Source organism: Poecilia mexicana, unplaced genomic scaffold (genome assembly GCF_051168715.1).
Source record: "Poecilia mexicana isolate PSO_F unplaced genomic scaffold, ASM5116871v1 scaffold_20, whole genome shotgun sequence".
NCBI lineage: Eukaryota > Metazoa > Chordata > Actinopteri > Cyprinodontiformes > Poeciliidae > Poecilia > Poecilia mexicana.
In genome coordinates this window covers 8,882,357-8,898,568 of record NW_028263389.1, presented here as the reverse complement: position 1 = coordinate 8,898,568, position 16,212 = coordinate 8,882,357, and the positions used below count along the sequence as shown (strand labels likewise).

Sequence of the window (16,212 nt, the reverse complement as noted above, 5' to 3'; positions counted from 1 at the left end):
ATGATGATTTAACCTTACAACATGGACACGCCCGCAACAGCGGAGCTAACAAGTTTCGTCACCACAGAGAGCGACTATGTCATTTTGAAGTCCATCTGACATGAAGTACGACAAACCAAGAGAAGAACAGAAACACCAGGCTACTGGTCACTAATGATGAAACAACAGAAATTTAAAACATGTTAACGTAATCCGTAGAAATGCTCTAGCTAGTTTGCCATTTGCCAGTGTAGAGGTCTCGCCAGCCGAATGACACCAGCTATCCAAACAGCTAAACAGAACGAATGCAGAAACTCCACAGACTCAGGAATGACGTCTTGAAGTATTTACTGACATCAATTTTCTGTGAAACTGTAACAGGATAACAAAGAAATACATATAAGTGTTGTAACTGTAGTAACAACGTCAAAATCACTACATACACCGTCTATACATAGACTAGTGGTCCGAGTTAGCTTAGCATCCGGTCGAATTTACTTCTAACAGAAAAATACATAATTTCTCTACAAATGAAGATGTCTGCGATAACTATTCTCATATGTAATCAATTCAACTTATAATACTTACAGATGATGCTTTAGCGAGCAAGAAAACAACGTAAGCAGGACCGAGGAACTGCCATGCGGCTGAAACTGTGCTGTACTTCCTGTTTCTATTTTCCCTACTGCTTTTGACAACTACAATGAATGACCACTAGATGGCATTGTTTAGCACAAATTAGATAACAACTAAACAGTGAACATAACACTCCCCGCCTGGGATCATTAGAGTCCCACATAAACATTCAAACACTAATGTCTTTTGAAGACATAAGCAAAACCACCTCAGTGACTGGGCGGCAAAATGTCCTTTTACAGTCCCCGTTTGAGGTCGTTACCTCAACCCTTCTGACTAGTCCATCTTGGCCTGGGAAGATCTTTGAGATAACCCCCATAGGCCACTCATTCCTCTTCACTTGAGTATCTTTGAGCAGCACTATGTCTCCATCCTTAAGGCTTGGTCTCTTGTCCTGCCACTTCTGGCGAAACTGCAGAGTATGGAGGTATTCGCGCTTCCATTTAGCCCAGAATGTGTCTGCAAGACTCTGTACTCTTTTCCACTGTTCTTTTAGCATTATGCCGTTCTTAAAGTCTCCAGGTGGAGGGGGTGAAGAACCTGTTTTTAGAGTGAGCAACAATGCTGGTGTAAGAATAAGGGGTGACTCAGGGTCAGATGATACTGGAACAAGAGGACGTGCGTTAATAATGGCAGACACTTCGGCCATAAAGGTTGACAGAAGTTCATGGGTTAACTGCGCTTTTTTGCAGACCTGAAACATGGAGTCGAGGATGCGCTTGGCAATCCCGATCATCCGTTCCCAAGCACCTCCCATGTGCGATGCGTGGGGTGGATTGAAAATCCAAGAGCAGTTTTGCTGACTCAAGTAGTTTTCAATGTTCTGGAAGCTAAGGTCAGTTTTACTCATTTTCAGTGCTCGGGCAGCACCAACAAAATTTGTACCACAGTCGGATCTGATCTGCCTTGCCGGACCTCTGATGGCGAAAAGACGTCTCAGAGCATTAATGAAACTGTCAGTGCTCATTGACTCAATTAACTCGATGTGGACTGCTCTCGTAGACATACATGAGAACATAACGGCCCACCGTTTTGAATTGGCTTGTCCACCTCTTGTGCGTCGCAAAACCACGTCCCAAGGGCCGAACACATCAACACCGATGTACGTGAAGGGTGGTGCAACTTGCAATCTTTCAGAAGGCAAACTTCCCATTTGCTGACATTCTGTCTTCCCCCTTAACTTCCTGCAGGTGACACATCTGAAAATGACTGTGCTAATAGATCGCTTAGCTCCAACAAGCCAAAATCCTGCTGCTCTAATAGCTCCTTCTGTGAAATGTCTCCCTTGGTGTTTGACAGCTTCATGGAAGTGGCGAATAAGCAGAATCGCTAGGTGATGTCGACCAGGAATGATGAGGGGATTAGTTGTGGCAATGCCCAGTTCTGACTGTGCTATTCGACCTCCAATTCTTAAAAGACCGTGACTGTCAAGAATTGGGTGTAATTTCCAAAGACTGCTTGAGGAAGAGATCCTGGATCCTTCAAGGAGGCACTTGATTTCTTCCTTGTAAAGCTCTCTCTGAACACTTTTTACGATGCAGGCCTGTGCTTTTACCAACTCTTCTTCTGTCGGTCGACACATATGCCAGCCATAGCAGCCAGTAGCCTGGTCAGAGTGGGTAAAGGAATAGGCAATATGGTTCAACTGAGCTATTGCTCTCTTGAGAACACTGTATTTGGAAAATCTCTCGAAACGTTCAGGACTTAAAGTGCTTCTTTCAACTTGTGTCAAGTTCGTAGTCACCTCAGGACGTACCTCTATGTCTTGTGCAAGGTCAACGAGGTCGTATGTTTCTTGAGATGAAAGTTGCACAGAAGAGTTTATGAGAAAGGGTGGTCCTTCAAACCATGTGGTACTACTCAGCAGTTCTGCTGGTACAGATCGGGACCCGTGGTCAGCGGGATTGAGTTCGGATACTGTGTGTTTCCACTGAGTTGGGCGAGTGGACTGGAGGATGCGCTGAACTCTGTTGTGCACATAGACATAAAATCTGCGTGACTGGTTGTATATGTACCCCAATACGACCTTGCTGTCGGTGTAGTACACAACGTCATCAAATGCACAGTCCATTTCTGCTAAGATCAGCTCTGCGACTTCAACTGCGAGAACTGCAGCACATAGCTCCAATCTCGGAACTGTCAGACCTGCTTGAGGAGCCAACTTTGTCTTTGCAAACACAAAACCAACTTCTGTGTTGTCTGTTGTTGAGACCTTTATGTAGGCAACAGCAGCAATGGCTTTCACTGATGCATCAGCAAAAACACAGAGCTCTCTCCTTTGGGCATTTGCTGTGGAGAGGGAAGTGTAAGGCCGCGGTATTTGGAGATGTTGCAAGTGTTTAAGCGAGTCTCTCCATTTAGTCCACTCAGCCTTCATGCTCTCTGGAAAGGGAGCATCCCAGTCTCCTGTCAGACTGTTAAGCTCCCGCAGTAACAGCCTACCTTGAATTGTGATTGGAGCGAGAAATCCGAGCGGATCATAGAGACTATTCACTGTAGAGAGGACACCTCTTCGTGTAAAGGGTTTTTGATCGTCTGTAAACTGGAACGTGAAATTGTCCATATTTATGTTCCAAAACAATCCCAGGCTGCGCTGTACAGGCAAGTTCTCAGCAAAAACATTCAAGTTCTCAATGTCTTTAGCTCGATCCTCAGGTGGGAAAGCTTCTAGAACAGCTGGCCTATTAGAGGTCACTTTGTGTAACCGGAGGTTAGAAGATGCAAGAGTGCACTGCACTTGTTTCAGGATATGAACCGCTTCTTCTTCAGTGGCAAATGACTTCAGTGCGTCATCAACGTAGAAATTCCGCTCAATGAATTTGCGCACATCTTCTCCGAAGTGCGTTTCTCCATCAGCGGCAGCTCTCCGCAGACCGTATATAGCGACGGAGGGCGAGGGACTGTTCCCAAAGATATGTACTCGCATACGGTACTCAATAACTTCACAGGAGAGACTGTTGTCTTTGTACCACAGAAAGCGTAAAAAGTCTCTGTGGTTTTCTGTGACGACAAAGCAATGAAACATATGCTCAATATCTGCAGTCACAGCCACTTGTTCCTTCCTAAACCTCATCAATGTTCCTATCAGACTATTGTTAAGGTCAGGACCAGTGAGTAATATGTCATTGAGTGAGACACCCTCATATGGTGCACTCGAGTCAAAAACCACTCGGATTTTGTTGGGTTTCTTAGGGTGATAAACCCCAAACAAGGGTAAGTACCAACATTCTTGGTCCTTACTAAGAGGTGGAGCAACTTCTGCATGGCCTCTACTCAGCATGTTCTCCATAAACTCAAGGAAATGGGCTTTCATCTGAGGGCGTTTGTCCAGCGTGCGTCTAAGGGACATGAGGCGATCATGAGCTAGTTGCTTATTGTTGGGTAAGCGGCGACGTGGCGACCTAAACGGCAAAGGCCCTACCCAGCTGTTGTCACTGTCTTGGTAGAATTGTGAGTCCATGATGTGCATGAACTGCTGATCCTCAACTGATGGCGCCAATTTGTGGTCATCTGCAGTGCGTGTGAAGATCTGTTGTCCTAAACTGTCCAGTTTGCTGCAGGGTTCAGACCTGTATGTAAATGTCTCTTTGATTTTGATTTGGCTGTCACAAGGCTGGAGATAACTTGAGCGACTGTTATCTAAGATGTATGTTTTGTAGCTGTTCACACCTTCAGGCTTGTGTGCTCCTCCAAGACAGACGTCGCCAACGATCACCCAACCTAGATCTAGTCTTTGTGCGAATGGGGAGTCGTTTGGGCCATTTATTTGTTCTCTGACTTTGTGTACTCTCAGCACATCTCTGCCTAACAGAAGTGTTATGTCAGCATTTGGATCAAGAGGTGGAATCATACTGGCAATACGTTCCAGATGAGTGTGGTGACGAGCAGCTTCTGGAGTAGGTATCTCAAAGCGGTTATTAGGAATTTCATTGCATTCAAGGAGTGTAGGTAAGGGAAGACTTATCTTCTCATCTACTGACTCCACAATGAAGTCTGAAGCTCTTCTGCCCATCACCTCTGTGAGCCCAGCACATGTTTTTAATGTGTAGTGATGATTTAGCCCTTTAATCTGGAAAAGGTCAAAGAACTGGGAACGTGCTAGTGAGCGGTTGCTCTGTTCATCTAAAATTGCGTACATTTTTTTAGACTGACCTCTTTGTCCAGCTGGATGAACATTCACAAGTATTATTTTTGAACATTCTCTGGCACTCACTCCTTCTCCACACACCTCTGTACACCTGGAGGTGACTTCTTGGGTGTCTGTTTTGTCATTCTCCCCGCCCTGCTGTAACTGGGGAGACAACAACTTAGACGCCCATGGTGCTGGACCTGGGTGGAGGGCGGAAATGTGACTAAAGCTATCACACTCAGTACAGATGGTTTCGGCAGTGCAGTTTTTTGCAAGATGGTCAGTAGAGTCACAACATCGAAAGCAGATGTTGAATTTCTTGAGAAACTGTTTGCGATCATCTAAGGGTTTCTCCCTGAATCCTCTGCACCTTTGAAGAGGATGGGGTTTGTTATGAATTGGGCACAGTTTATTTGGACTTGTTGAGGCTTTTTTCTCATCTGTATCCACCTTGTTAACAGTTGATATCTGTGTTTTGTGGACAGATATAGGCGCTTTAGAAAACCTTTCTTGTCCTTGTTTTCTATCTGTTATGCCTGAATGATTAGAACTGTACATGATAAAGCTTGGGTCTGTACGGGTTTTAGCTTCAGTGCGTATAAAGTCTGTGAAAACTTTGAAAGGGGGGAAACCCACATTGTACTCACGTTTGTATTTTGAACCATAAGACATCCACTTCTCTTGAATGTTGTGAGGTAGTTTTTCAACTATTGGTTGAATTCCTCTTGATGTGTCCAAGTAGGACAGGCCAGGTAAAAAACCATCCGTCTTGGCAGCTTCTAGCTCTAGCAACAGATCAGCTAGGTCACGCAGTTTGAGGGTTTCTCTGGCTGTGATCTTGGGAAAACTTTCCACCTTATTGAAAAGTGCCTGCTCTATGGCTTCTGGAGAGCCATAGATTTCCTCAAGCCTTTCCCAGGCCATCGTTAAACCTGCTGCAGGGCTCCTGATATTAGCAGCCTTTATCTGTTTGGCTTGTTTGCTGGAATTCTTACCCAGGTAGCGTATGAGTAAATCAAGCTCTTCTCCTGCAGACAGCTCGAGACCTACAATGGCACCTTTGAAGGATGATTTCCATGCCCAGTAGTTCATAGGTTGGTCGTCAAAATTTGTAAGGCCGGAAGTTATTAGCTGACTGCGAGCTAGGTATTTGGCAAGGTCATAAGTAGGTTGAGTTGGTACACAGTTGCCACCTACCGGAGTGGCGGTGTAATGTGTTGAATTCAAGGGAGCAAATTGAGATGCAGTCATGTTCCTAGGAGGTTGAAGAAAGTTTTCTGTGTCATCTGAGGAGGCGTCTTTTGATATGTTATCTTGCTGTCTGATGACACATTCATGAGGGTGTGTTGGGGTGATATCTTCAACTTTTGGTTGTGAAGGCATCTCCATTTTGTTGATGGGTGTTTGTTCTAGGACGTATTGAGCAGTGCGTTGTTCTTGGCTTTCTCTTAATGAGATGTCGGCTTCGCTGCGTGTCTCTAAACCCAGTTGAATCAGTCCAGCTTCTAGTGAATTAGCCTCTGCAATAGCAACTTCCTTCTCTTTCTCAGCTTGAAGTGCATCGAGAGTGGCTTGAAGGCGGGCTTGCTCCACTTTAATCTGTATTTCTTTGAGAGCGTATGTGGCTCTGGCTTGAGCTCCTTCAGCTTTCGCTTTAGCTCTTAACAGTTCCATACTAGCTCTGGAGCTGACGGTGGACTGTGACTTTCTTGAAATAACTGATCGAGTCTCAGTTATTTGAGATTTGCTTTCAGCCATTTGAAGAGATGCGGTCCCTATGGTGGAAGGTCGATCTGGTTGAGGTGCCTGTAGCACTTTAACTTAGGTATTGCAATGGCGAAGCTCCGTGCGAAGGCCTCAGTTATTTTTTCCTCGCTGTGATGCCATCTTTTCACTGTAGAGGTCTCGCCAGCCGAATGACACCAGCTATCCAAACAGCTAAACAGAACGAATGCAGAAACTCCACAGACTCAGGAATGACGTCTTGAAGTATTTACTGACATCAATTTTCTGTGAAACTGTAACAGGATAACAAAGAAATACATATAAGTGTTGTAACTGTAGTAACAACGTCAAAATCACTACATACACCGTCTATACATAGACTAGTGGTCCGAGTTAGCTTAGCATCCGGTCGAATTTACTTCTAACAGAAAAATACATAATTTCTCTACAAATGAAGATGTCTGCGATAACTATTCTCATATGTAATCAATTCAACTTATAATACTTACAGATGATGCTTTAGCGAGCAAGAAAACAACGTAAGCAGGACCGAGGAACTGCCATGCGGCTGAAACTGTGCTGTACTTCCTGTTTCTATTTTCCCTACTGCTTTTGACAACTACAATGAATGACCACTAGATGGCATTGTTTAGCACAAATTAGATAACAACTAAACAGTGAACATAACAGCCAGAATGCACCTGGAGACAATAAGGATGATTTATTTGAAGCTTTGTGTGTCATAAAGTTAAATATAAGAGTGAAAATAAAGCCTGTCATGTGGCACAACATTTTATTCAACATTTTACACCCACTATGTCACTAAAATCAGTCCGTCTGGTAAAGTTTTTAGCAACCATGAGTCAACAATGGGGCACCCTACTATATAAGCTACTGGGGTATGATAAATTGTTTTTAACAAAAGAAGGCTTTCCTTTACAGTTCTCATCAGATGTTATAAAGAAAATTTGGATCCCTGAGGGCATGTTCTGCCTCCCATGTGGGCCCCCCATCTTTTGCTCTTTCCGTGATGTGATGTCACAAATATGTTACAATTGTGGGAGGAACTGTCTGATGTTGATTTCTAAATCAACACCAGACTGAGTGTTGAGTTAGACTGTTGGAGTTCATTTAGAAATCAACACTGGACTGGATTGCCTTTTGTTTAACTCTTTGGAACTCTTTAGTGAGTGTTGGGAAATTAACACTCACTAACACTCATGTTGTTGAATTAACACTGTATTTTTAACATACAACACTCGCACTGGAAATCTCACACTTCCGAATTTGCTGTGTAGTGTTTTAACAAACCTTCATCCTTCATAGAACAACTTTACACAAATTCTGCAACACTGACAGATGGATTATTTTTGTTAATATATTTTCTGAAGGCAGTCGGTTACACTGGGTTTTATTTAGGGGTATTATAGTAAAGAGGAGTGAAAGGGAATACTGTCAACACTTTTTATTCTGAAAAGACTCTGAAACCCATGTGTATGAATGAAAATAAAATGTCATTGAAGTTTGTATCTGTTAGGTGACAAATGCCTAACAGATACAAAAACAAGCACTTTGGCCACAGTTTCTTCCTTCTCTGTGTTGATATTTCTGTTAACTAGGATTTAAGTTTAAGCAATTACACTTTGCCTCAAAGTCTCTTTTTAACTCACACACTTTTCTAAATATATTCTTTCATTAGGAAGAAAGATAAGTTTATTCCTGGATTATAATAAGACCCTGCTCTTTGGTCTACTTTATCCTCACACAAATTTAGACGTCCACCCCAGGAATGCCATCCCCATCTTTGCTAATCCCTCACGGATGGGCATGCTGTATGTAAACTTTCATTTCTTATCACTTCCAATTCCCCCTCTCGGTTGCTTTTTTTTTTTTTTAATTTTTTTTTTTAATACTTTTTAATACTCCGCCGTTCCCTCATGGAGAGCTACGTGCTGTCTCAGCAGAGGACAGACAAAAGCGTCCAGGGACATGAAGCAGAATTCGAATGGCTTAGTGTCTATGGGAGAGTGACCTCATATTGTTCCGAATGCATGAGGGAGTAGAAAGAAGGCTTGTGAATAAGGAGCCCTGGTTTAGTGGTGCTTAATGCATAAAATGAATTTCTTACCCACTTCTACCCGTTTGCCTCCCATTCAGCCACATTGTTTCCATTTTACCACCCCTGTCGTAGACCTTAGTTTGTTGCAATAAGCCGTGCTCTACAGTCACAAAACTGATGTCACAGCAAGATGCTGGGCATGAGTACAAGTGATGCAAGCGGTGATAAATTAAATAATGCATGATTCTGATTGTGAGAAAGAAGGAGTCTGTGAATGGAGGGGAGGGAGACTGTGAATGTGTAGGGGAAGTTAAGCAATTGCGGCCATAAACCCCTTATGTGACACAAAGAGATGACTTATCACAATTTTAAGGCAAGTACGGCTGCAGAACATTAAGCACAGTTAGCTTTTTTTCTCCCGGTAATTGCTCCTTGCTGTAAATGCTAATTTGATGTCATGACTGCTTGGCTGGGCCTCAGATGGGATTTTTAAAAGTGGCCAGGTCTCTGTCTCATTTCAGTCTGTTCAGCCCACCGCGTTCGCTTCGTGCATGAGGCAAACTGCTTCAACCAAGCATTCTGTTTGCGATTATCCAGTTTGTAAAAATGCTCACAGCGTCCCCTTTTTGTTTTCTTTGTTTGAATTAATCTATGTTTGTGCTTTTGTGCCAGCACTCCCCTGAGAGTTATATCTGCAAGGCACAGTGGAAAAAAATCGTTGTATTTGACTCATGCACAAAGTCAGACCCCTATTTTTGAAACAAGTTCACGGAACATAAAATCAATCTATTCATCACTGCTTTAAGTGCACAAAATCTGGGGGGTTTTATCTGCTGTTGCTTAGCATAGAAGTACTCTGAAACGTTCTGTGATAAATGGTGTGCTGCTGTATTGTCAGAGATACCTCAAAGCAAAGTTCGGATGAGCTATAAGTAAACTCAAAGGAGAGATTTGCTTTGAAAGACCTGAAAAACTTTTGAAAAAATAAATAAATAAATAAATAGCACAGGCAAAAGTTGCACTGGGAATGCAAAGTGCTGTTGTAAAAAAAAAAATTTAGTTGTTGCTTTTCTTAATTCTTTTTTGTCACACATAATTGTTCAGATCATTAAGCAAATTTTAATATCACACAAAGACAGTAAGAATAATACTGTTTTAAATGACAATTAAAAAAAAGTTATCCAAACCAACACACTTGGTCTAATGGGGGAAGGTTATTGCCCCATAAACCTAAAACAATTGGCTGTGCCACCCTTGGCAGCAACGACTGCTGGGAAACATTTGCTGTAACTGGCAATGGATTTTTACATCACAGTAGAGGAATGTTGACCCACTTTTCTGGGTCCAATCCAGGAACACTGCAGAATGTTTAATCGTGAATTGTCTGCTTAAGGCCATGGTCCAGCATCTCAATGGGATTTAGATGTGAAAGTCCTTGGGTGTTTGGATTTTGGCTTTTATTATTTTTTTTTTTTATTTTTTGCGTTTGTGGTTTGATCATTTCCTTGTTTATGTTCAATAGGTCTTGCCATGATCATTTCCTTATGTTTATCATTGTTACAAATATGTGGCCATGTTAGTTCAAGACTTTGAACTGATAACAACAGAACTGCACACAGACTCCCAGCCAAACTCAGCCTCTGTGGAAATACTAACTTTTCTTCATAAAACCATCAGCTCCAGCAAACAGTATGCGCTTCACCTTCCAATACTCTTTTGTGTTTTCAATATTTATTTGGGGGCGTCTGGAAGAGAGGATATCGGGGAGCGAGGTTGGTTAGGAACGGGTTTTCCTATTTTTGCCAAGTCTTTTTTGAACAGTGGCCTTAATTGAGGCAATTAACGCACTCGGAGTAAGTTTGGTTGACCAGTCACTCATGGGAGGGTTCCACTTATTTCTCGATAAGTGGAAAATGACTCTCACTGTGATTCACTTTAGTCCAGTGCCTTACGACTGGCTTTGTAACTCGTTCCACTTTGATAGAAGTGAGAAATTTTGCTTTTCATCTGTTCTGAAATGTCTATGGATAGAGGCACTGATGTGTTGTTTTATTAAAATATTTTGTCCTGTTTAATACTATCAGACAGTTTTTTTTATATAAAATATTATAATAAACATGTGAGTAATCACAGTTAATTCATGATTTTACCATCAAATAATTTTTCTCTTTTTTTTGTTTTTTTTTTTTACTAGTGAAGTTGCTATTGAAAAATTCATTTCTAGTTATGTTCTCCATATTGGATCTAAACATTTATTTGGTGATTTTCATTAAAAGAAAAGAAAAGAATATGCTGAAGAAATCCGCAAGGGGGGCAAATACTTTCACCACTGCACAGTACTGCGACAAAGTGTTCATGCAGTATAGTAATTTTTGCTGTCGAAGTGCTGATTGCTTTTCTGGCATTGTAAAAAGATCCAATTCAGGTGTGTTTTTGGATGAGCTTGTGTGCTTTCAATGTACTGCATGCTTGCCTGGTAAATTTGCATAAAGACTCCCTCAGCTATTGTAGATTGCATTTTGGACAGTGTGACACTGGATGCTAAGCATAGCCGTATTGTTGTACAGATGCTCATATCATGGCATAATTATGTTCAACTGAAGATAAATATGATTTACCCTTGCACAGTGGTATCTAAAAAAATACAAATGCCGTTTTTTTTGTTTTGTTTTGCACATCAATTGCACGTTAATTTAACTGATTATCAGAAGAGAGGAAATTTATATTAGGAATTTTAATGGGTTATATCAACTGCTTGCCTATGATTCAAATGTGAGCCATATATAAGTTGCCGCCGGATTCTGGAGCTCTGCGCAGTCTCCTGGGTATATCTTGATTAATCCACTATCCAATGGACATGATGAAACAGTGAAGTTATAATTAAAAAGGCTCATTAACAAAATAGGACAATGGAGCCTGACACACGCCTACCTGAGTAAAAGACAGCCCACAGGTAATTGTTTAAACATTCAGCTCAATAACTATCTTCACAGACTGAGGGATCGCTTGGGTTAGTGCTGCTTTTCAGGTGTTATATAAAAGATATAAAAGATAGGCATTCAATAAACTATTAAATCAGTCAGCGTTGACAAGCGTCTCCTGTAATATGACATGCGTGTCAGTGGCATAATCATATTGTTAGTTTTTTTTCTATGAAACTGCCAAAACCGTGGGCTGCGAGAGTATTAAGGGCAGCTGCCTGCCTGCCTGTTTTCCATCATATCTCATTCTTTAAAGTTTGCTTATTTCTTACAAGTTCCATGTAATTGTAGCCTTTCAGTGTCGTTCCTTCTGGCGGTATTATTACTTCTCAGAGACAAAAATCCACCTGGTTTCTTCCTTGGCTGTGAAGGGTGCAGGTTCATATATATGGTATTCTGCAGGATATGATATCTCATTATGACTAGCATTAGAGGTTCCCTCTGACATAATTTGTTTCCAGGGTGAAGAAACTACGCACTCCAGAGGAGACTTCCAACCACCAACCAATATCATTATCCCTTGGATCACACACACACAGACACACACACACCCGGTCTGCTGAGTATCATCAAGTCTTTCCATTTCAGTTTTCTGCCTCCTTGCTTACTTTCCATCTTTACTTTCTTTCAGAGGCGCTCCTTTCAGTCTGATACATGCAAATCTGGCCCCTTTTATCTTTTGACCCCTTTCACTCTGGCATGCAGGTTTCATATGGCCAATTTTCAGACGGGGGAGTGAATACTTTCCCTGCGGGTGAGAAAGCTGTGAATCTGTGGAGAGAAAGGCAGAAAAAAAAACTGTTATCAAGGTGAACTATTTGTATATATATATATATATATATTTTTTTTTTTTTTTCCATCTCAGAAGCTACCCAATTGCAGCATAATATGCATGGTGTTTTGACAGTCGTGATGCCTCATGCTTTCAACTTTGCAAATTATTCTTGGATATTGCATATTTTTCCTCCATTGCTCTATATTGCCTTTGTTTTTGTTTTTTTTTGTTTTTTTCCCTGCATTTTGAGTATGAAGACAGTAAATATTCTTTTCTTCTATTTTTCACTCTCCCAGTGGTGTAATGATCCTCCACTTATTGCCCTCTTGATCAATGGTGAAGGTGCATATCAAGTTAAGACTCTTACAGTGATGCAAAAACCCCAAATAAATTAAATAGTACTGGAAAATCATCATTTTCTGTGTACGACTGTGGGGAGTCAATGTTCCAACAGTGTTTAATGAGCAAACTGTACAACTGCACAGAGACCTAAAAATAATCTTGCATGCCGATATATTGGTTTTTTCAACTAGACCCACATGGTACCTAACTATTTGTTTTTTTTTCTCTGTGCAAACTTTATCTCCAGGTAAAGCTCTGTTTGAAAAACAAAAAAAAAGTAAGACTAAAACTTAAAAAAATGAACATTCATTTGTGTTTTACTTATTTATTTTTTGCCTGTGGCATCGTATTTCTCTGGCAAGATTCCAGCAAATCACTGGCTGGCAGGCAGCTGAAAAATTCTGAATGACAACGCCAAAATGTTACACCCTCAAGGTCTATTATCATCTATATTGACCATCTAACAGCAAGACAGGAGTTACTTGGCAAGGTCACCCTGAACTGCTCCAGGTTTCCAATATATTTGACTGAAATCATGCCCTCTGGAGAATATTTTTTTTGTGCAATCTTTTTTTTTTTTTCAGACTGTGTGCATCCAGGTCTCAGAAAAGAATAGATTTTCAATCTCCCCAACTTGATCAATATGTTCCCTGTACTGATAAACAATCCATTTGTTGCAGACGTTATCTTTGGGTACAAACGAGCCTAAGAATCAATGCTTCACCCAACCCGTGTCTCCAATAAATTCATATCAAATGCACCGTCTCTGTTCTTTAAACATTACATTTTGTAAAGATATCTGACTCTCTTTGTCTTCATCATATACATTGTTTTTCTCATTCGCTTCAGGAAATCAAACCTCCAGACTTTAAGTTCATTTGCCCACACAATTTGATGACAGCAACTCTGTAAAGCTTTGTCACAGTGAGAGCACCACCAGCCATGATGTTTACGTCATGAAAGCAGGCATCTCATGAATATTATCTTAAATATAGACGTGCTTAAATCTACTTTAATTAGACAAATGCAATTATCTAAAACTCAAAGCCTGTAGATGTTTGATAATGTCATCAGAAAAGCCTTTAATGAATGACTGGTACGCATGAAACAGATATAAACATTCTTAATATATGCAGTGAATTCGTTCATGTGATGTTCAGTAATAAGCAGGAAAAAAATATATACAGGGTCTTGATACCAAATCTACATCATCATGGAGCACAATAGTTTATTATTAAAGTTTATTCTTTGCTCTGAGTTGATCTAATTTGCCAACTGGTCTTATTAGAGTAGTTATTTAGAGACTGAGTAAACAGTGTTACGCTGATATTTCCATGCGCCTAAATTACGTTCCCATTTTGGCTCATTATAGCCACAAACCTCAATGTATTTTATTGTGACTTAATGTGATAGCACACCACAAATAGCTCAGTAGATAATAGCAAACCGGAAGGTCGACAATCTTCCAGTTTGACTATTTTTCTTTACAAATAGTTCAAGCTTTTTCAGATTCGATGGAGTCTTGCCACATGAATTTAAATAAAATTTAGGTCTGGACTTTGGATGGCCTGTTCTAAAACATGAATATTCTGCTAAATAATAATAATCCAGCAATATCATGCTCCTACCATAATGACCGTGACATTTTTCAACATTTATTTTGCCACTTTTTTTCTCATCAAGGCCAGATTTACTTTACCAATCCCTCAGTTTAGCCTTTTGAGCCTTTCCAATGCGTTCCTTGGCACTTATGATGTTTTTTTTATACTAATGTTCTTCAAAAAAAAAACATGGACAGAACCTTCAGTGACAATCTGAAGACAATTGCACAGGAATTTATGTGTATAAAAGTAAAGGGATCTAAATACATGTCTTGTGCCACACAGATTTGTTATGGAAAAAAAAAACAGGTTCCTGATAAAATTCTACAAAGCCATTTGTAGGAATCTGTCCTGATAAAGTTTAAGGGACATTAGTGGCTCAGCAAGGCACTTTAAACTGTCTTTGGGAGAGCTTGGCCACTCCGTGTTGACAAAGTAGATATTTAGTTTGCATTTGGTCAGACCGAAACCAACCTTGTCCACATAAAACAAAAGCAGAGAGTTGTTTTCCTCTTTGTTCTAGGTGAAGAAATTTCTCCTTAATTGCATCAGCTGGCAGGCTGCCTTTCACACACATCACAGTCCTCTCCCAGACATTTTCAGAGTTCAGCTTGTGTTTCCCAGAGATTTATTTATTTTTTTAAAATGGAAGGCTATGTTTTTATGCTTCCTCATCAATGTTAAAATATTTATCACTAAGCCCCGCAAGCCGCAGTTGGCTCTGCACCCTCCTTCTTGTAAACATGAAGTGAATGTTTAACTGACATGAGATTTTTTTTTTCTTGCTTATTTTCTTTACAATCCTTCCAAAATAACACCACACAATTAAAACTTAAACAGCAGGCACTTGTCATAAAACACACTTTAGGAATCAATTTACTTCCTTTTAATGCACTGCCCTGTGTTGAATCTTGAGTTTAACCCTCCTTCCTGGAAGTCCAGCTGCTCTCCAAGCAATCAAAACACATCAGACTGTAAGTGTGACTGTACTGAAGAAATTTTGTAGCATGTAAAAGGTTTGATTGCGCTTTCCTCTCAACAGAAATGAATAATAGATTTCACACTTAAACATTGCAGGGGAAAAAGTGAAAGTGGTCGAGACATCTTGGTATTCATAACGACTGATGATTGAGATTTTTTAAAAATCCATTCAAAGTATGGCATAAGATCTATCGTTCTTAGTGTTTGGACTATTTTAGTGGCCACACCTATTGGCACCAACAAGTGGTTGTGTCGCTGCTTTAAGATGCCAAACACATTGTTCTAACTCTGCAGACTCATGCAGAGTATCCCTACCAAGTGTCTTGATTAATCAATCCTATTAAAACAATTCACTCAGGAAAGAAGTCTTTCATAACAGATGAAATACTATAAGTTCTTTTGTTTTTTTTGCACATGCTTACTAACTTTTGGTTTATCCAAACACTAAAATTGTGGTTCTTTTGATGTTTCACCTCGGAAAATTAGTAACAACATTCAAACAAGACAGATGACTAACAGGTCAGTCACAATATGACATACAAAACCAAGAACGCAGTATAATCTAAAAACATTTTTTTTTTTTTTGGCAGTGACTTAATTGAATTCATAAAGACAACAGCAAGCAGTGTCTGACAAACAAATGAAGATTGATTGTGTTTTTGATGCGTTTCCAAGTACTTTGAGTCACACTCTGGGTGACTTGTCATCCGGACCCTGGTGGTTTTCCTCCTCTCCTCCTTCTGCTGCTCCTTGCCCTCTCTAGATTTGCGTAGCCGCTCTGCTGTGGTCCTCCAGCATATCCCTTATCTCCTCATCAGGCAGGGCACATGAATGTGATCTGGTATGTGTCTCTTCAACGCATGATGGTGAATCTATTGACTGCATGTGCTATGTGTTGCTTGCTTCCTGTTCGTTTTTTTAATCCAGACAGGTGCTACCACTACAGCTCTGCCGTGAGGGTGATGCATAATGCCTGCAGTCTCTTCAAGAAACCACAAGACAAA

General features: G+C 40.6%; 1 protein-coding gene across 1 annotated transcript; it reads right to left on the bottom strand.

Moving 5' to 3' along the window:
- Positions 1-1,748: 1,748 nt before the first annotated feature.
- Positions 1,749-7,151, bottom strand: LOC148153365 (uncharacterized). The gene is made up of 3 exons (XM_088001637.1): positions 6,979-7,151; positions 2,372-6,762; positions 1,749-1,799 (listed from the first exon to the last, which is right to left on the bottom strand). Exons 2-3 carry the CDS (start codon positions 6,500-6,502, stop codon positions 1,749-1,751), a joined length of 4,182 nt encoding a protein of 1,393 aa, XP_087857763.1. The 5' UTR covers positions 6,503-6,762; positions 6,979-7,151.
- Positions 7,152-16,212: the final 9,061 nt, after the last annotated feature.